The sequence below is a fragment of the Arvicanthis niloticus genome, chromosome 23 (genome assembly GCF_011762505.2).
Source record: "Arvicanthis niloticus isolate mArvNil1 chromosome 23, mArvNil1.pat.X, whole genome shotgun sequence".
Taxonomy (NCBI): domain Eukaryota; kingdom Metazoa; phylum Chordata; class Mammalia; order Rodentia; family Muridae; genus Arvicanthis; species Arvicanthis niloticus.
Window position 1 is genome coordinate 8,247,825 of NC_133430.1, and position 20,868 is coordinate 8,268,692.

At 51.2% G+C, this 20,868-nt stretch overlaps 1 protein-coding gene across 1 annotated transcript in view; it reads right to left on the reverse strand.

The window, feature by feature from the left end:
• Positions 1–179: 179 nt before the first annotated feature.
• Positions 180–20,868, reverse strand: part of Dync1h1 (dynein cytoplasmic 1 heavy chain 1) — a 65,738-nt gene continuing 45,049 nt past the window's right edge. Inside the window, exons 44-78 of the mRNA XM_076921152.1 lie at positions 19,531–19,664; positions 18,962–19,076; positions 18,702–18,863; positions 18,397–18,611; positions 18,091–18,295; positions 16,370–16,543; positions 16,171–16,290; positions 15,845–15,965; positions 13,982–14,177; positions 13,380–13,497; positions 12,152–12,367; positions 11,329–11,541; positions 11,094–11,221; positions 10,620–10,773; positions 9,757–9,903; positions 9,518–9,668; positions 9,152–9,405; positions 8,939–9,073; positions 8,759–8,853; positions 8,447–8,621; positions 8,164–8,239; positions 6,412–6,572; positions 6,116–6,227; positions 5,966–6,026; positions 5,757–5,880; positions 5,423–5,536; positions 4,631–4,801; positions 4,205–4,422; positions 4,003–4,106; positions 2,316–2,527; positions 2,004–2,157; positions 1,428–1,570; positions 977–1,145; positions 683–810; positions 180–542 (exon numbers count right to left, since the gene is read on the reverse strand). Of these exons, the coding sequence (XP_076777267.1) occupies positions 414–542; positions 683–810; positions 977–1,145; positions 1,428–1,570; positions 2,004–2,157; positions 2,316–2,527; positions 4,003–4,106; positions 4,205–4,422; positions 4,631–4,801; positions 5,423–5,536; positions 5,757–5,880; positions 5,966–6,026; positions 6,116–6,227; positions 6,412–6,572; positions 8,164–8,239; positions 8,447–8,621; positions 8,759–8,853; positions 8,939–9,073; positions 9,152–9,405; positions 9,518–9,668; positions 9,757–9,903; positions 10,620–10,773; positions 11,094–11,221; positions 11,329–11,541; positions 12,152–12,367; positions 13,380–13,497; positions 13,982–14,177; positions 15,845–15,965; positions 16,171–16,290; positions 16,370–16,543; positions 18,091–18,295; positions 18,397–18,611; positions 18,702–18,863; positions 18,962–19,076; positions 19,531–19,664 (5,304 nt within the window). The 3' untranslated portion in view covers positions 180–413. The remainder of the gene's footprint in view (positions 543–682; positions 811–976; positions 1,146–1,427; positions 1,571–2,003; positions 2,158–2,315; positions 2,528–4,002; positions 4,107–4,204; positions 4,423–4,630; positions 4,802–5,422; positions 5,537–5,756; positions 5,881–5,965; positions 6,027–6,115; positions 6,228–6,411; positions 6,573–8,163; positions 8,240–8,446; positions 8,622–8,758; positions 8,854–8,938; positions 9,074–9,151; positions 9,406–9,517; positions 9,669–9,756; positions 9,904–10,619; positions 10,774–11,093; positions 11,222–11,328; positions 11,542–12,151; positions 12,368–13,379; positions 13,498–13,981; positions 14,178–15,844; positions 15,966–16,170; positions 16,291–16,369; positions 16,544–18,090; positions 18,296–18,396; positions 18,612–18,701; positions 18,864–18,961; positions 19,077–19,530; positions 19,665–20,868) is intronic.

Below are 20,868 nucleotides of genomic sequence, written 5' to 3' on the forward strand. Positions count from 1 at the left end.
GGTGTCAAGAACAGCATTGCTGCTGGGCCTCAGAGTTCAAGTGCAGCTTTCCTGGCTTCTCCTCGCTGCTTGTGCATCTGTGACCACAGTGACAAAGGTGAGGTGGGCTGGGTGCAGCTGGCAAGAGCTGCCCCGTGGGGATTTCCACACCAGACTGAGCAGAGCGGCAAGAGGTGGGAGCCTGTCATGCTTAGTGTTTTATTTAATAAAACCAGCCATTCGTCAGCCCTCGGAACCCACGCACCTCACCTTTCCCACCCACCGTTTCCCACCGCAGCACCTTTCATCCGGCCAACGCTAACCAACCACTTGCTTTTCACATGTCCGTCAAACCTTCCAAATGTTTAAGGATGAATGAATGTTAAATATTGGATTTTACTATTCCAAAAAGAGGATTTGAGAAAAGTTTAGCTTTACTCAGTGCACAGAACTGCAACTCCACGCTCATAGAAGCTTCGAGGGTCTTCCTTTGTAGCAATTTCAAAGTCCACGGTGAAGATGAGGTCTGCCCGGGTGAAGTTCAGGTAGACGGGTAAAGTCACCTGTGGGACAGACAGGGATTTACTGTTCAGCTCTCGGGACAAGCTCCCGTGGGGGTCAGGGGCTGTGGTAGAGTTGTTTCCATACAAGCGGAGTCCCAGCATGGCACAGGCAGAGCCGAGGTGGAGGCAATGACACTTACCACACTGGCCTTCTTCTCGGCGCTTGTCTGCTTCACCCAGCGTAGCTGTGTGAGGGGCAGGACTGTGGAGATGGCGTTGGAGAGCGACAGCTTGTTGTTGCTGCATGTGGCCCCTTGGAGCTTCAGACCTGTGAGGAGATGTGGAGATGGGGCTGAGGTCGCACAGAGCCACGCAGCCCGACTTCCAGGACACCCACAGGCTCACTGGGCCGCTCTGCCCACACACTTGCCGCACATTCATTTGGAAACAGGTCTCACAGGAAAGCCAGGCTGAGAGCTCAGACTCCAGCTCACCTGTGACCCCAAAGCTGCAGGCATCAAGGGTGGCACTCTGGGAGGCGGTGACATTGACTTCGAGGCAGAGTTCCTCCAGGGACCAGCTGTTGGCTTGTGCCACATACTGTCTAGTGGCAGTGATATAGGCCTCGGGCACAAACAGGCCACCCAGGCACACGTGGATGTTCTGTAGAAACAGCCCGTGGAAAGGAGAGGAGGTCAGGCCTTGGCTGTCCTGTCCCTAGTGCCATCTTTTTTTTGTTTTTTTTGAGACAGGGTTTCTCTGTGTAGTCCTGGCTGTCCTGGAACTCACTCTGTAGATCAGGCTGACCTCGTGTAGACCAGGCTGGCCTCGACCTCCCTAGTGCCATCTTAAAGGACACTTTTCCACCCAAGTCCAGGACAACCAGTGCCACTCCTGACCCCCACGCCACCTGCCCACAACCCGCCCCCCGCCATGCATGCCCACCTTCAGTTCCTTGGCACCACCAGATGCAGCTGCTTGTGAGATGTTCTGCAGCTGTTTGATCCTCTCGCTGAAATCTGACACCCACTGGATCACAGTCATGCCTGCAGGTACTGTGTAATGGGACCAGCTTCGAGGCAAGATCCCTGCAGGAAGGGAGAGACCCGGGCCTCAGCATCAGTTTCACTAACTCCCTTTCAGCAGAAGTGGCTCAGGCTGCCAGCACCTGCACACTACAACCCTCTTTCCTGGCCGTGCCTGGTGTTCTGTCCACAGCCCGGAAGGCCCAGGGCACAGCTGTCCCAGTAGTGTGGGTGCATGTTTACAACACGCTGTTGCAAGCGCACTGCGTCTCTGGTCTGGGCCCCTGTCCCCGCCCTCTGTCCTCCTCACTGCACTAACACTAAAGTGACAGAAAACCACAGGCATGTCTAAGACCCTCCCACTACTGAGGAAGCCTGAAAGAGACCCGTGGCCTGAGGCCTGTAGATAGGGTGTGGACAGGCCAAACAGCGGCACAGACAACGGTCAGAGCTTCTGCGCCAAGCTCCCAGCCGCACACCCGACCCATCTCGGCACCTTTCACCAGCTCGTTGATGAGCGTGCGCAGGTAGTTCGTCTGCTTCTTTTTCCCCTCGCACACTTGGACGACGTCCGCGAGATCCTGGCGCACATCTTGGAGTAACTTGGCCCCCATCTTCACCTCTCTCTCGAAGAACCGAAACAGAGGATCCTAGAACCAAGGACGAGGCTGAGGACACTCGGAAGCATCACCGGAGCCTCTGGCCAGATACAAAGAATAACTCCCTCTGGCCCTAGCTCTCGGATCATAGTTTTAAAACAATCTTTTGCTCAAGATTGGGGATTAGCATGCTGACCCAGCCTAGCTACCTTGATGTTCTCCACGGTGCGCTTCAGTGGGCTCAGTGTCTGTGGGATGAGGTGCAGCCAGTTGGATGCCGTGGTGTGCAGCGTCCTCATCCAGGCTGGACGCCCATCAGAGGTGGAGTCCGTCCTCGTCTTCTTCTCCGTCTCTGCGTAGGCCAGGTCATCCTCATCCTCCAGCATCTGCATCTTCAGCATCTTGCTGATCATGTCCACGCCTAGGCCAGTCACAGGGGTGGGGAGGTAGGGAAGGAGTAAGAAGACTTCAATGTAAAGGCAAATGGCACATGACCATTAGCTCACGCAGCAGTCTGCAGGCTGCACTCGGCACCACACATGATCTAAAGCAGACCAGAGCCCAGTGAGGAGGGAAGCAAGAAAGAGCTGGCCCAAATCTATCACAGGGTGATTAAGACAGAACCAGAACCAATGGCCTGGTCGTGTGCTGTGAGGCTGTTCCCAACCCACCCACACAACTGTGGGCTCAGAAGCCTCACTCAATCTGAATGCAGAACTGCCAGGGAACAATTGTGATGGCGGCTGGGAGTCCTCTGAACTATGCTCACACAAATGCTATGTCCAGTTGTTACCAAAAGCACACGGTGCTTGGCCTGCCCCTCACACTTGGATACTGACGGCCAGACTGCTGAGCCTTGCTGCCCCCTGGACTGTGGCAAGCTGCAGAAGCTGGACAATGACTCCGGTTCGTGACAGACAGTGTTGATGGGATACAGGGCTTAGGAAACTGCTGGGCACATGACAGCCGTGTGCTGGAGAGGCTGCATCCAACCCGACCCGAACTGCCTCCAGGCCTCAAACACGCGTTTCCATACTACATACACGAGACAGCTGCTCACCTCCCACTGTCCGTGGACAACACCCCCACCTCCTTGCGTCACTACTTCTGAATGCCTGCACTAGCCCTTGCCTGTATTCTCAGCCTTCCCATTTAAGTCGGATTAGAGCACCAGGAGGCTGAGGACAAGGGGAAACAGACTGGGACTATGTTGCTGCTGCTGCTGAGTCCCAGGTTATCCAGCTTAGCCTAGAACTCTCAACCCCATTGCCTCTAGCAAGTGGATGCTGGGATCCCGGGTATGAGTTACAAAGCCTGGCTCTAAATGGTTGTAGAGCCTGTGGGGCTCACGCCGAGCTTGGTCAGGCTCTGGATTCTTGCTCCAGTGTTGTGAGAAGTAAACAAGACAATAACTGACTTATACGCCGGGCGGTGGTGGCGCACGCCTTTAATCCCAGCACTTGGGGGGCAGAGGCAGGAGGATTTCTGAGTTCGAGGCCAGCCTGGTCTACAGAGTGAGTTCCAGGATAGCCAGGGATACATAGAGAAACCCTGTCTTGAAAAAACAAAACAAAACAAAAACAAAAAAAAAAACCTGACTTATACAAGGTGTGTTGTATTGTTTGAGGCACAGCCTCATGTAGCCTAAGACATGCTGTGTAGACCAGATGTTGAACTCCATGATTTCTCTGCCTTTGCCTCCAGGCTAGGGACAGGCCTACATGCCACCAAGCCCCAATCAGTGCTTTCAACCCTTGAACTAAAGCTAGCCCTTAAACAACCTCCTCAGGACTCCCTGGTGCAGAACCGTAAGAGGCCACACCATGGAGGTGAACAAGCCCTCCCAGCAGTCTCAGAGTGGGCAGGGCTCCAGGAGTGAAGAGACTCACTACCCACCTTGGGTGGTAAGCAGGACCCTCTCGGCATTGTTGGGTAGACCCAGCCATGAGGGCGTCTGGGCATCAGGAAGCAGCTCTACCCACTGCACAAACTCCTCTCGCCTGAGAAGACATTTGGAATCAGTCAGGGGAGGATGAGGGCTCCAAACATTCTCTTACCCCCACCCAAGCCTGACTTCTGTCCCCACAGGCAGCCACACCTGATACCATCAGGCATCTGAATGTCCTTGTGCCCATCAACCTTGCATGCCAGCTTGAATTCACTATCGAAACTCCGGGTGGTAAACAGGCGCTCCAGGAAGGTATTGAGCAGACGCTGGTCAAACTCATTGTCCACCCGTCCACCGTAGATGGACTGGGCCATCAAGGTCTTCAGGGCAGACCATGGGATCTTATCTGGTGAGATGTTCTGCCGGCCCTGGGGAGGACAGAGGCTGGGTTACATGTGTACACTGGAGGGCCCAGCTTTGTGCTGCACTGTCAAGTTCTGGCTGCTACAGAGTCTCAGTGCTCCCTTGAGTTCAGATCCACCGTCTTCCTCTATCACATGATGTGTGTAAGCATATTGTGTAAGCATGACTCTCCTAAGTGTACCGGCATCTTTGGTGTGGTGTAGCCTAACTTGCCTTGGCTGTGTCATCCAGCCATGTGTCCACTGTGTCACAAGCCGATCGAAGGTCAGATTCTCCAAATTCGTATTTCTTTGACCACCCCAGTGGAGCATAGCGCAGGCGCTCTTGGATGATGGCATGGAACCAAGCCAGCAGGAAATACAAGCGGGCACGCTCATTCGGAGACTAGATGAAGAAAACGACCAGACAGATTCGTCAGACAGCATGTGTTTGTCTAAGGAAATAGACCCTACCTCAGAAGCAAAGAACTGCCACACCCCCACCCTTCAGCCACCTGACCTGCAGCGCAGAAGCAGCACCAGAATCAAGCAGTATGGCTGACCAAAGTACCCAGCTTTCTAAAGATCAGGATCCACACATCGGCCCTTGAATTTAGACAGGTTTCTACAAGATTTCCCCCACTCCCGCCTTCCTTTCTCCCTCTTGCTCCTATTTCCCACTCACTCCAGCCCAAAGGTTCTTTATTTAGATCTCATTACAAATGGTTGTGAGCCACCATGTGGTTGCTGGGATTTGAACTCATGACCTCCGGAAGAGCAGTCAGTGCTCTTAACCGCTGAGCCATTTCTCCAGTCCCCGGAAGATAGGCTTTCTTAAAATGTAGATTCAGTGGATTTCAGCACCAAACAAAATAGAACTGAAAACCTAAAGAGCTGAAAGCACCCTGTCCTCACAAGGCACAGGGACAGTGCGTGCTATGGGTTCTGGAGTGGACTGAGGTTCACAGCTCACTTGGGAACACTCGTCCCTCTGTGTGCACAGGCAGGCGTGGTCTCGGGTCTTTACCTTGCAGATCCTGGAGACGGGGATGCTGCTGAACGTCCTCAGCATGTTGGCCTTCACTCCAGGTGGTGGCTCAAACACAAAGATGCGACCCGCACGGAGCAGGTTCACTGGCACCTGAGGGAGAAGGTGGCTTCTGTGATGTCTGCTTTTATTTTGGAGGGACAAGGTATGGCTGACCTCAACCTTGCAGCAATCCTCCTGTCCCAGCATCATAAGTTCTGGGGTTGCAGACATGTGACCACAACCAGCTGAGCCACTGGTTCTGATCTAGACTTGACTATGTGCACACACTTACACCAGAGGCCCCAGACCCAGAGGCCCCCAGCCTGGTTACCTTGGGGTTGATCTCCATGGTGAGGAAAAGCCGGAAGCAGGCGTGTGGCTGCAGGGAGTGCAGCTTCTTCTCCAGCTGCATCAGCCACCCCGGGGCCAGGTGCACGTTCTTCAGCATCACCCACCTGCACAGACAAAGTCACAGTGACTCGGTGGCTTTCACTGGAGTCCTGGGGACACAGGTCTTAGGATGAAAGCAATTGCACCCACCTGCCTGACTTCACAGCGGTGTTGATTGCCTTATCTGCTTGGTTAAAGCCTTCTGCTGAGCCTGAGACAAGGAAGCTGAGTGTGAACAACGGCAGGCCGCCTTCTGCTTCTAGGCTGCCACACGTCCACGAGCCCAGCACACATCCTTACCGATGGCAATGGAAGTTATCTGCGTGTTCTGCTCTGCTGCGAGGTCCTCGACATGTCCACTGGCATCATACCCAGGCACAGAGCACATCAGGACAGGTGTGTTTGGCTTCACCTGTAAATGAAAAGGCAGACCGGAGATGACCAGTTGTAAGATAGGACCTGTCAGGAGAAAGGCCTGAGGTAGCGTTGGCTTTGGGAAGACTGCAGCCAAGAAGCAGTGTGCCTGGGCTGTGGCCAGTGCTGATGTTAGCGTACACGGTGCCATGGGGAGCCAGGATGGGGCACTAGAACATTACCTCTGTTCCCACAATGTGGGTGAGGTCAAGCGGCTGCTCCATGATGGACATGAAGGACTCTCCAAGGTTTGTGGAAACAAACATGTGGGCCATGGCCAACAGGCGGTCAGGTCGGAAGGCTTGAATTAGGAGTAGGCGGTGGATGGCCTGCCCGATGGGAGCTGAAACGAGGTGTGGCAAGGGTGGGTATAAGCGCCTGACATCTGACATCTCTACCCAGAGCACTGGCTCAGCCAGGCACAAAGCACCTGAGATCCAGCTCGGACCTCAGCCTACAAAGCCCACAGCCTACTGGTTTTCCTGCACCCAGGGAGCATCCGTCTTTCTGTTCCACTGTCACGTTAGAGATCTGGTGACGAGATCTTACCACTAGGTGTGGGGTATTGATGATACTGCCCGTTCAGAGACTATTCTCAGGCTAGCCTTGCTCATGATCCTTCAGCCCCTCCGTCCCTGGTGTTGGATTCCAGGTGTGTGGGTGTGTGTGGGAGTATGTGCACTCACATGGCATGGCAAGTGTGGAGGTCAGAGGTCAACCTTGTGGTGTCCATGCCCACTCTTCACCTTACGACAGGACTAGCTGGCCTGTGACTTTTCTTCATTCCTGTCTGCCTCTGTCTTCTCATGGGTTGCACTACTGTGTGTAGGTTTGAGATCCACACTCAGGTTGTCTGTCTAGGAGGCAAGCACTCTTACCCACTGAGCACTCTCCCTGGCTCTGTCATATTTATTAAAAACTGTTTTTTGAGACAAGATCTCCCTCTGTGCCCTGGGCAGCCTTGAAGTCACACTCAATCAGGCTTGAACTTGGAGATCTGCACGCCTCTGCCTCCTCAGGGCTGGGATTAAAGGCATGCGCCATCATGCCTGGCATTATTTTTTTGAGACAAAGTCTCTTTACAGGGAGTGGGGGTATACTGGCTGCCCCAGGGGAGGTTTTTATTTTGTATGTGTATGTGTGTTGTTTGTGCGTACGTATGTGTGGCTGCCCCATGCAGCTCACTTGTGGATGCAGCCTATGAGAATGTGGAGGTCAGGATAGGTAGTGGGGTTGCTTCTCTCAGCACACAGGTCACAGGGATGGAACTCAGGTCTTTACTCCCTGAACCATCTTGCTGGTCTTCATCTATTAATCCTGAACCACACCACAAATACCTGTTGGCTGCATGCCAGCCAAGTGCAGTGGTGCCCTCTGCCCTGGGGTCCCTGAGATCACAAGCTGCCGCCTGACCCTTCCTGTGTGGTCTATTAGGTGCACTCATGAGTCTTTATGGCACAATTAAAGATAATCCCCCTTCATGTTTGTTAAGCGACCCTTATACCTCTATAAGATGAATCGAATCCCCTCATGCCTGCTAGGTAAGTATTGTGGTTGAGTAAGTCCCTGGCCTGCTCCAGCCTCGGATGGTCACTAGTGATGACTTGAGGAATCAGGACCCTCTTCTCAGCTGTCTACTAACCCCTACTTAGGAGCCATCTCCCTAAATGGTTCCTAAAATAGAGATTTTGTTGTTTGAGACAAGAGGTCATTATTTAGTGTAGGCGGGCCTTCAGCTGTCAACCTTCCTGCCTCGGTCTCCTGAGTAGCTGGCATTCAGAGGACATCAACTTTCCAGACTGGCTTCATAACAAGCCTGATGGATGCTCGAGTACTCCTCTAGGGAGTCAGTGCCTTTTTCTTTTGAGGAACAATATACCCAACTTTCTACTTAGGCCCAGATAGAGGACAACAGGGGCCTGGCTCTGACTCACTTGCAGGTGTTTCCTCGCTCCAGAGGTATGGCACGGTCTGCTCTGGTGAACTGCTATCCAGCCAAATGCCAAACTGCTGTAGAGACAACAGGGAAAGTGTCACCATGGTACAGGGATAACCTGCTGTGTGATCCTGGGTGGGCAGCTTAGGGTCTTGCTCTATCAGGTGAACAGACCTTTAAGGGCAGGTGTCACCCCAGCTTGGACACAGGCACAGGCAGTCAGACACGCAGTAAGCTGCTCACTGACAGGTCTCACTCCAAACACTTGAAAGGACAATTACCTCATCTGCCTGAACCTTGGCAATTAGATCTTTAAAGGCAGGCAGACAGCTCAACCTCACGACAGCTTCTGCCTGCTCCACAGTCAGGCCCTGGATTTTGGGGGTGGAGCCAGCACTCAGCACAATCTCCTTCCCTCTGAGGAAGTGCTGGAACTCTGCATCATAGGTGGGCTCCCTGTGAAGTGGGGGACAGGTCAGGCAGGTGTCTTTACACAGCACCTAAGACAACAGTTGTGACTCAAAGATGAAGGCAGGCAGAATGCATGCTAGGGTGGCCTGCAGAGCCACATCAGCTCTGAGCAGCCAGCTCACCCCATGGTGCCTTTCAGCTTGATCCTCGCTAGCAGCATGGCGAAGGTGATGTGGTCCTGGTGCAGCATGCCTCGAGCCACTCGGTTAAAGGCCACCTGGGAAGCGAGAGGGAAATGTTGGTGCTCTGGAGGCCATGCTTCTATGCCTTTGCACCAGACGGATGCACGCTCTGCACTCTACCTGGAAGAGGTCCTTGGTTATGACGGAGAGGCGCTGTGTGTGATCGGTGGCACCCTTCAGGTTGGGGTTCTCATACAGCACGTTGTGGTAGATGTCGAGGAAGAACTGCAGTGAGTACTGATACAGGAAGTGAACCTGGAAGGAAGCCATGTGGCCGTCAAAGTATGCCTTGGTCACAGCTGGGAGCCAGAGGTGCTGCGCCAATGGCCTCACCTGCTTCAGGGACTCCATAGTAAAGTAGATGCTGCTGCAGGCGGTGGACAGCGGTAGGTACTGCTGGGACACGGTCTCCACTTCCTGCATGACAATGTCCGTCTCCTCCACCTTTCTGGTGACCTCGGCGGCTTCCCGCTTCAGATTCTCCAGGGTGGTAATGATGGTGTCGTCATCCAGAATGCGGCCTTTTACCTCGTTCAGAGCTTGGAGCAGAGACTTCTCGAGCTGCCGTAAACGGAGCTGGAACTCCCCTGTGATAAGACAGATTTGGGCCACTGGTGCCACTGGGGAGCAGGTCCCCCTCGCCCTTCAGAGCTCAGCCTGCCGCCACAACCCCTGGGAAGCTGAGGACCAGAAGCACACCTTGCAGCTTCAAGAGGTCAGAACGCTTCTCATCCACGTCCGGCCTTTCCGCTTTAAGCACTTCATTGAGACACTGGCTCTGTAGACTGCTGCGGGTGACTGTGAAGTTCACGAAAGTCACCCGGGAACAGAGATCCGGTGGGAACTCCACCTGTCAGAACAGGAAACAGACTGGTTTCTTCACTCAGCTCCAAACCTAACAGCATCATGCTGATCCGTGGAAGTGTCCCACTGCTTACAGTTGGGTCTCGGGTAGACAGAAAGATGACAAAGGATGGTGACAGGTCTATGTCTTGGTCACCGAGGGTAATCAGCACTCTCCCTCCTGTTCGCCGAACTTCACGGTTCAGTACTGGATTCAAAACTGGATCGTAGCTTTCCACATCCTGATTGCACACACAGAAGGCAGCCATCAGCTGCCTATCTGGGCCAGTGTACCACCCATAAGCCCTGGGACCTGCCTGTGATTATGCCTTTGAGGAAACTAAAATGGAAGTTTCCCTTTCTAAAGACATTGTTGGGTGGGGCATGCATGTGCCTGAGAGGCAGAACACTTGAAGTGTGAGCCTGGGTTCCACCCCAGCAGCAAACAAAAACCCAGTTCAGAGACACACCAACCACAGAGCTTAACAACCACTTTCAACACCTCGGATCCACCCCGCACCCCAACTCCAGGTTTTTCCAAGACAGAATTTCTCTGTGTGGTCCTGGCTGGCCTGGAACTCGCTCTGTAGGCCTGGCCTTGAACTCAAGAGATCTACCTACCTCTGCCTCCCTACGAGTGTGCATTCCCACTGCCTGGTCATTGGTTTTGAGACAGGCTCTTTCTATGGCTATTCTGAAGCACTCTGGGTAGACCTAACTTTAGAGATCTTTCTGCCTCTGCCTCTGCCTCCTGAGCATTGGAATTAAAGGTGTATGTACCATCATGCCCATCTGGAGACTTGTATTTCTGAAACATAATCTCAAAGCTTATTTTTGTTTTAGTATCAAACCATGTTCAAATACTACTGGTGTTTGTGCTATGGAATTTACACTGACTTCCCATCAACCACAGAGAAGGATAAGCCTAGGAGCGACAAATTCACACACAGACACAAACCTGGACAAGAAGGGGATTGCCAAATCTCAGAGCACTCTCCAAATTCTTCCGGAAGGCGTCATCTAAGAAGCTGGTCCTTGTGATCTTCCGGTCCTTATACTCATTCATGATGAATTCTGTGGCCTGTCCGGAGGGGTCGATGATCAGCGGGTACCTGAGGGTAAAGGGACATGTGATTAGGTTAAGTTCCTTCAGGAAAAGGAGCCTCCTGATTAGAAGGGAAGAAACCATCACTCCACACAGGCAATCTCTACACACTGCCAGATTTCTAATCAGATGTAACTTAAATCAAGTTATCTCCCGGAAAAACTGTGGTAAGCAGAATTCACTAAAGATGTAGACATGAATGCTGACCTCTCAGCACTGCCTCCCCACAGCCACTTTCCTTCCATCTCTTCAAACAAGCTGTGTGACTACAATAAACAGGATGCCCACACCCATCTCTAGCTGCACCTTTGGCCTAAAAGCACATACCTATTGAATCGCTTTAGCATGATGGCATTCTCTGTGCACAGGTCGTCGGCAGGTAGGGAGCTGGCTTGCCAGCGGAGGCGCTCGTCGGCATTGGAGAGGTACTCTGTCCTTGCAATGTCTGTGCGGAACTGAAGGGGGAGGCGGGTTATCTCTCCTGTGACTGTGGGCCACAGGGATGTCAGAGTGTGCCAGCGCCGCTGTGCCCACAGCTGACTCATCTCTGAGTGCCTGTTACCTGGATGTTGGCTTGCTGTAAGTGATGAGACCAGGTGGTGAACAAGTTCTGGCGCATCTGCTGGTCAAAGTAACCTGCGTAAGCAATGAAGGCGGCTGACAGGAGGCAGTCCCCGGCAATGGTAGACATCTGGTTTTTGAAAGTTTCACTTGTCTTTTCCCAACGCTCCCTTTCAGCAGATAAACTCTTTAGAAGGGCAGTGCTCCGGTTAACCTAAGAGAGGAAAAAAAAAAAAAAAATCAAGTGACATGTTTAAGAATACTACAAAGGAACTCGTCCACTGGATCACTGAGATGCTATCCAGCCTGATGACCCGAGTTCCATCCCTGAGACCTACACAGCGGGAGAAGAGAACCAACTTCACAAAAGTGTCCTCTGGTTTCCACACATGTGGCATGGCATGCACATACCTGACCCCTAAGTTAATGAGAAAACAAAAGTATCTATGTTGTGTGCAGGGCCTGGAGAGGACTACAAACACTCAGACTGTCCAGAGCCCTGGAGAGGTGAGAGTGTGTTACAGACACTAAACAGCACTGTGCCGGCATCTCCTTAGGGCACAAGGGCAGAGGGTTAATGCCCAGCCTTGAGAGATCTGCATGCTCTGGGATTTGCCTGAGGAGAGAACAGCTGGGTGTGGCCAGAGGGGAAGACAGGCTGGCAGTAAGGGAGTTGAGTGCAAGTGAATGTACTCAGTGCAACACAGGCACAGACAGACAAGTTCACTGCCTCAACAAGACCAATGATGTGTAAGTCAATCTTGGCTTCCCCCAGGGATGCCCTGAGGACTTCCAGGTAACTATGGGGTGGCAGGAAGGCTTACTTTCGCTTCGACAGCTGCCAGGTCTGCCTTGATGGCTTGGGCCTCTGAGATGAGGACAGCATACTCTTCCTTGTAGCGGGCGATGCTGGCCTCCAGATCCCGGATCATCTGCTCCACCTCATTGGCTTTCTGCTGGTTGTCCTTGGCGTCATCTTCCAGCTTTTGTAGCTCGTTCCTCAGGGGCTCCACTCGCTTTAACATGTCTGCATAATTGAGCTGGGAAGGGCAAAGCACAGGGTGCTGTGCTAAGTGACAGGAGCAACGCAGGATGACAGGAGTGTGTGACATGCCATACTGACACCCATTCCTTAGTGCAGCCAAGTGAAGATCAGCTAGGATGGTAGTCTGCTTGTAACCGTGGCATGCGGGAGGCTCAAGCAGCCTGGGTTCTAAAGTAGCTTCTCTCGCAGACCTAATGATGGCTAGAGGACAGGCTCAGCAGTTAAGAGCGGGCAGAGGTGTTTCCCAGCGCTCATTTCAGGGACTTCCCAACTTCCTGTACCTCCAGCTTCAGGAAATCTGAGTCCTTCTCTGGACTCCTCAGTTAGCTGCACCCATGTGTACACACCCACAACATAAGACACACACAGACATGCTAAGAAAAATAATGAAAATGAACCTTAAAGACAAAAAATACAAACTAAATTAAACCAAAACCCAAACCATATGGCTAGCAAGAAGGAAAGCAGGTCACGGTGCCTGTCACACACGCCTGGAGAGCAGAGTTGGGTCCTCAGAACCATGTAAAGACAGAACGGACTGTGGGACGCACAGCCCACGTATCCCCACCTCCCCTTAACGTGACAACTGGCTTCTTGGCCTCTTCTCAGGCCGCCAGCCCACCTCCACTCTTGGGATGCGTTCTCCTTTCTGAGAAGCTGTCTATATCCAGACTTCATCTTTTCCTCCTGGCAGCCATGGACATCTCACCCAATCTGTATAATGTTTTTCCTTCAGACTTGTAAGAAAATTGCCCTTCAAGTCAGGTGGCGGAGGCACATGACTTTAATCCCAGCACTTGGGTGGGGATAGACAGGGGTGATACACATGGGAGTGGGGTGTGGGGGGGAACCCTGTCTTAAAAAAATGGAAAAAAAATTTGCCCTTGAACTTTGAAGACAAACAATAAATGAAAAACCAGAAAATCACCACAGCAGCAACACTGGGCAAATGTAAACAAAGTGACAGTCTGTCCCTCCTCACCTGCAGCACTGGCTTAGAGACCTACCTGTGCAATCGCCCACTTCACCATAGGACCGCAAGCCAGGGAAGCCCGGTTGACGATTTCATAGTTGTAACTGGGGTTGGACATGTAGTTTTTCTTCATCTTCTCTCGTATGGCATCACTGAGAGAGGAAATTATTTCTAAGCATGCACAGAATAAGAATGCATTTTCACACAAGACAAATGTAAAGGGCTAGCACATAAGATGCTGCTGGCTGCACCCTGGTTCTCAGGGGACACTGACAGGGCTGAGGAGGACAGGCATACTGGCTCTGCCCTCCTCACTACAGCAATTCCAGCCTGTTCTGGTGCAACAGATGGAAGAGCCCTGCTCCGCTGGGGCAAGCACTCACAGCCTGGAGGGACGAAACTGATTGCTGGCAGAGGTGATATCAAAAACATACTCAGAGGAGAAGGCTAGCTTTCTCTCTATCTCTCAGGAATCCTCAAAAGCACCTGTGGGATGAGTATGACCCGCGCTCCCTTCTGTGGATGACATGCCAGAGTACAGCAAGCAGAGCCTCTGGAAAATGCCAACTGCTCCAGAAAACAGGAAGCCTCCCAGACGGGATCAAACCTTCTCAACTGCTACAGTGATGGCCTCACCTGATCTCCTCGGCTGAGAAGTTGACGATGGTGGGGATGAAGTTCTCTCTCATGATGATGGAGCGGATCTGCTTCCAGTCCGTGGTGCTCTCACCAAGTAGCAGGCAGATGGACTCCAGAGCCAGCTTCACAGCAGCAGGGGGGTTGGCCATGGACCTCACCTCTACCAGGTGCTGCTTCTTGATGGACTTCACAGCTGGTCAGCAGGTGGGGGTGGGGGAGAGAGATAGCACCCAAGTTAGGACCAGCCATCACCACCAAGGGCTCCCGCTCCACTCAGAGAAAGGCTAGAGAAAGGTCGAGTCTCCCTCAAAACCTCAAACAGCATCCCTCACCTCACTTAGCCTAAAGGCAAGCTGTTCCTTGGACAACACAGTGTACAATTTCAAGAATTACATGTCCAACCAGCTACAGTAATTTTCTCAGTAATTTATTTTATTTTTAGTCTTTTTGAGACAAGGTCCTTCTTATGTAGCTCTGGCTGTCCTGGAACTCACTCTGTAGACCAGGTTGGCCTTGAACTCACAGAGATCCACTTGCCTTTGCTTCCCAAGTGCTGGGATTAAAAGCCGAGTCCCCACACCAGGCTATTTTCTCTTTGAACATATATAGGAGAGGAAAACTTTTCAGAGAAGATGACTTGCTCTCCGAGAAGATATAACCTCCTTTTTTGCTTTCTGAGGCAGATAGCAACCCCAAGCCACAGACAGGCTAAGGCCTGCGCAAGCCTCACTAATCTGCTACAGTCTACAGCTGCTCTAAAATAAGCAATATCTTTACAAACGGAAATGCAGTCTTTTAGACTCAAGATATTAGTAAAATACTTTTAATTACTCAACAGAGAACTTATCCTTCATGCCCACCTGCATGGAGAACCACAAACCAACATGGGCACTATGTACAGCACCCTGCAGGCCTTTAGGGAGCAGAGGAAGAATCACTAGTGACCATCAAGTTCCAGTTGCCACTGGCCATGGCCAGTACACTCAAATCACTATGAGACAGTGACACTTCAAGAATTCAAGACAGGAAGGACCAAAGTGTTGAAAATGTACAGTACAAGATTGTAACCCCAGCATTCGGGAAGCTGAGGAAGGAAGACCCCAAGTTCAAGGCCAGCCTGGGAGGCTGAGTGACCCTGTCTTAATACTCCTATCTCCAGGGAAAAAAACCCCACCACTACCACCAAAAAGCCCTACAACACAAAGCCCTACAACAAAAACAAAAAGCAGCATTAACACTTTTTCCCAGTGCTGAGGATGAAACCCAGGGCCTCTAGCCAGCTAGGTAAGTGATCTACCCCTAAACATCATGGACTGTTTTTATTTAAAAAAAAAAAAATTATTTATAAACAAGGTCTTATTAATGTAGACTAGGCTGGCCTCAAAGTCAGAGAACTGCCTGCCTGTGTCATTTGAGTGCTGGGATTAAAGGTATGCAGCACACTGTGTATTTTGCCTGCACATATATATGTGCACCATGTGTTTACACAACCCAAGTTACAGGTAGTTAAGCACTGCTCAGCCAACTTTCCAGCCTCCATGTTTTACTTTTTTTTGAGAGTGGGTTTCAATATTCTCCTGCCTTGGCTACTAGTACTTGTGATCACAGGCTTGTGGCATGAGGCTCATTATGGCATATTTTTGCTAGTTTTCTTTTAAGAGAAGGGCTTTATTACAGTGAATTCAGAGAGTGTCATGTGAGCTCTATAAGGAGACAGGCTGAAGTACTTAAAAAGGTTCAGATGTTTGTTTTCAACACTTCCAGAAATGAACACCCCAGGGCCTCACAGGAAGCCCAAGCACAATCCTGCCGCACAGTGTCTCCAGCGAAGCAGAGTGCAAGCGGACAGCAGTTATGTACCATTCTGGGCCTCGATGACAGCAGGCTCTACTTTATCGAGATCCTCCTTGACACTCATCTGCTTGTCTGCGATTACTTCCTGCTGTTTGTGCAGCTGCTCCTGAATTTCTTGGCTCATGACCTACAAAGCAAAGATGGCTTAGTTGTTTATGGCTACAGCACCGATGAGCTTGCTAAGTGAACCTGAAGCAGTTCTTCGCATCTGCTGACACACACATCTGCTAACCCGTTAAACTTTCGTTTCCACCCCAGCCTCCTACTGGCATTAGAGACTGCACATGTCAGTCAGCAGGTTATAGTTCCTGGGAAGAAAGGGATGCACACACCTTTTTCTTCTCAGCCTCTTGCTGGTCTTTCACCATTTTCTTCAGCTTGTCATTGGCTGCTGCGTTCTTGACCTCCAGCTCTTGGCTCTTGATCCTCAGGTCACGGCGCAGTTCTTCCACCTAAGGAACAAGACCACACTCAGAGACGCACTAAGTCCTCTGTGGGTCCTACGGGGCAGGGCTGCTGCTCCTGCTCTACCTGGTCCACGGTCTCTTTGATTTTTCGGAGCCCAACATTCAGGTGCATCTGCTGCTCCTCCAGCTCGCTGCGCTTCTCATGGAAGAGGTTGGCATAGTGGTTGATGAAGTCCAGGTAGTGGCGGGGCGTGATGGCCATCGTTCTGCCGCCTCGCTTCGCCAGGCGTGCGTTAGCCTTTTAGAGGACAAAGTTCAACTCTTAACCCCCCAGCCAACTCTCTTACTAGATTGCAGTGACAAGGGGGAGTGGGCCTAGCCCTCATGAGTCACAGTACACATGCCAGCCTCAGCTCACAAGACGAAAGTCCTTAAATCCTGATGAGTGACAGACAGCCCATCCTGGAGACCGTTCTTTGGGTTTTATTTTTTATTTTTAGATAGAGGTCAGCCCTACAGTGAGGTAGGGCTACAGGAAACACTAACTATGTAGCAAGGGCTTAACTTCAATTCCTCCTGGTCCTCTTGCCGTTATCTCCCAAGCACTGGGATTACTGGTGTGGGCCACCCCACTTGGCTTCATCTTTTACATGAAAAGATCCACGAACAATTGATTTACTATGTCAATATTGGCCATGTGTGTTTTCTGTTCATTTGAGATGGGGTCTCACTATGTAACACAGGATGGAATAAACAAATACACGTTCTCCTGGGTTTTGTTGTTGCTCTTGTTTGTTTGTTTTAGTTTGAAGAATGTGAATGGGTGTTTTGCCTACATGTGTGTCTGCGGACCATGTGCATGCCAGGTACCCAAGAAGGCCAGAAGGGGGCGCTGGATCCCCCGTCTGGAGTTACAGAGTTGTGAGCTGCCGTATGGGTGCTGGGACGAGAACCCATGCCCCCTGAAAGAGCAGCCAGTGCTTAAACACTGAGCCACCTTGAGTCCTAACCCTGTTTAGTGTCTCAAGTAAGTGTTGGGACTGTAAGCATGCTCACCAAAGGTAGAGTCTAGGCTCCATCTGCTCATTTTCAGCAGACACAAAAACGTAAAACATGTTTTTTCCCGAGTCAGGGTTTTCTGTGTAGCCCTGGCTGTCCTGGAACTTGCTCTGTAGACCAGGCTGCTCCTGAACTCAGATCTCCTTGCCTCTGCCTCCCGGGTGCTAGGATTAAAGGCATGACTTACATGTATGTGATAGACAGCTTTGGTTACTGGCTGGAAGGGAGAGTGGACACAGTGCAGCAGGGACGGCTGTGGGAACACCACGTGACAGGCTACATCCAGCTCTGAGTGGGTTTTACAAAGCTTTCTCAACAGACGGGAGACTCCCTAAAGTGTCCTGACCACTAAGGACACTTCTGAAGTGCAGGGGAAGATCCACTGCAAAAAGCCGTTCCTATGTTTCTACACAGGGCTCTGCACTACAGCAGCAGCGCTGAAGCCCACACAGGCATTCACTTAGTTTTACTATTGTGTGCACACAGCATCTATGTGCGGGCATGTGGGCCATGGTTTGTGTGAGAAGGTCAGAGGACCATTTTCAGGAGCAGGTCCTCTCCTTCCACATTACCCGCTGAGTCATCTCACTGGTCCCCGTCTGACCAGTTAAGGAGACAGAGTGCCTCCTGCTCTAGCAGGAACAAGCCTGGACGGAGAAGGTGGTGTGAAAGGAAGAAAAGATGAGAATGGGTGTCAAGAAGAGGTGTGGAAGAGTATCTGCTTTGTTGTGATCGTACAGGATCTTAATCCACTCAGCTCTGTGTTGGGCCCCAAATTGCACACACCTGGTGAAGAGTCTGATGAACAAACACACAGCTGTTCACAATGGCTTCCCGGTGTGTTGGGGGCTGTGGTAGTTTATCATACACAACTGGCATGTAGTCAGGTACTATATAGTTTGGCTTCTCCAGGTCCATTTTACTGGTGAATTCTTTGCCAACTTGATACAGTGCTTCAGTGGACCAGTCACCAAACCAGTTCAGCACACACCTGAAAAAGATGCTCACATCTCAACCAAAGTTCCTAACAGTGGGTGACCTTCGGATGGAAGTCCAGTCCTCAGACCTGGAGCCAGCAAAGGGCAGCATTACCTGTTGAAAAGGGCTGGTGAAGTGGCCGCCCTGTCCTTGAGCCCCTCCGAGGATGGGTTCATGGTGAACACCACGTGCAGGTTGCGGATCACCTGGCTGGTGAACCACTTGTAGAGTTCCTCGTGGGAGTCCAGCATGAGGCCTTCCTTCTGGGCCCCCTCTTTGCACTGAGTCATCAGCGTGGCATACTCATCCCCTTCAAAGAGCCCAGGAACCTGGGGATGGAACGGCCAACCTCACTGTGGATTCCTCACCCCGTGAAGAGGGGCCACGCAACACATTACAACACACGCACGCTCACTTGCCTCGCCATTGGCCAGAAGGGTGTTCATTCGTTCCAGGAATCCAGAGTCTAAGACATTGGACTCATCCATTATGAATGCTATCTTTTCATTTTTACAGCCAGAACGTCTCAGCACTGTCCTAAGATCTTCATCAAAGTCTTCCCCAGTGTACTTCCTGTGGACCTACAGAACCAGCCACGAGTTACAGCTTTTCTCATTCAACAGCTGCATGCAGAATCAAGACCCCTATCTCTGGGACTAAGGCCACCTAACAGACCCACCTTAATCTGGTATACACTCAAGCCATTCATCCAGGCGACAAAACGAGACAGGGTGGTTTTTCCAGCTCCACTAACACCAATGAGAAGCAAATGACCTTGAGGTTGCCGGAATATTCTGAAACATTATTAGAGGTGATAAATTTTCAGGCCTATATGCCTCACTTCCCATCTGCACTCATGTGCTTGACTTTTCTAGATTGGTGCTTTCAACATTTTCACCACATCTTAACTTGAATTTGTATATCAAAGAATTTGGTGAGCAGTAGCTGCATGCCATGGCTACTGGACAAAGACCAGGAAGACAACCTTGCCCTCTAGATGCCAGTGACAGGAGAGCTGAGCCCAGTTCTAGCTGGAGGCTGAAGGGTGCTAACCGGTGGCAAGCCTACAGAGGTGGGGAGGAAAAGGTTCTTCCTGGACTCACAGCTCAGGACAGTGAGGTTGGACTGAGAGATAAGGGAAAGGAGCTCAGGAGCAGGGCTGAGGTGGAGGTGTGGGGAAACACAGCACGAGGTCATCGTGAACCTGCACTCGCCCAAGAGACCTCGGCAGTAACGACAGTAGCCTACCTGTCGATCCTGAGCACATGGTCCAGTACTTCATTGAATAAGACCAAGGGAACATCAAGTTCTTCTTCATAGAAGACCTTCAGCCTAGCCTTGACATAATCTCTTAGCTCTTCTTGGTCAACTGGGATATAATCCTATTGGGGGGAAAGGCAGCACACATTAATCAGTGTGAGACACTGAAGAACTGCTGAAAAAACACAGCATGGGAACAGTCGTCAGACACTTCAGAATGTCCACATGCTCAGATCCTTCTGTAGACCTCACTATAGAAAGCACACACACATCAGGAGGCTGAAGCAGGTGGATCTCTGTGAGTTCCAAACAAGCCTGATCTATGGAGGGAGTTCCAGGACAGCCAGGGCTGCCCAGACAAGCCCCATCTTGAGGGGAAAAAAAAAAGCACACACTACACTGGTCAGCTCATCCAAACCCTGACCTCAAAGATGGCTTATGGTGCTTTTCAGAGAAGCTGAGAAGGCAATTCTAAGTTGCATTTGAACAGTAGATATTCATGAAAAAGAATGAGGCGTTTGAGGCTGTACGACTATAATAAGGACAGAAACCAGAGACCAGATCAGCAGAGGATGGCAGAGCTGGAAGACACGTCCATGAACACAGGGAGCCTAGCAGGACAGTGACACCGCAGCATAAGAGATTACTTCACACAGCACCTGTGCAGACCACCCACAGCTCACACCACACCTACAACTAGTTAGTAACTCAGCGGCTCTTAACCTATGGGTCTTGACCCCCACTTTGGCGGGACATCAAATGACTGTTTCCCAGGGGTCACCTAAGATCATCCTGCATATCAGATATTTACATTGATTCATAACAATAGCAAAATTACAGTTATCAATTAGCAATGAAAATAATGTTATGGTTTGGGATCACTAAAACACAGGAGCTACATTAAAGGGTTGCAGCATTAGGAGGGTTTGGGAACCATCACTGTAAAGAGTAAGAAGAAAAAACACTGGGGTTCCCTGAAAATGGTAAAGATGGGCTACAGTATGGAATCCAGACAGTCCCAGTGATACCGAGCCCACTCTGCTGCCTTCTGCGGTCGGTCTCCTGCCAGGTAGGTGCCCCTGCTGTGTGTAGTGCAGCCGCTTTCTTCAATTATGCTTTCTTTTTGGGGATGGGGACTCATTACATTATCCAGGGCTCAGATGATCACCTTGCTGTTGCCTCCTAAGTAGCTGGACCACAGATGTGTGTTTAGGACTTCTGGTTTTGGGTATGGAAGTCAGGATGGGCTGCATTAGGCAAGCATTCTACCACTGAGCTACAAGCCCGGTCCAGCTTATGACTCTCTTCAAACCCAATACACAGTTC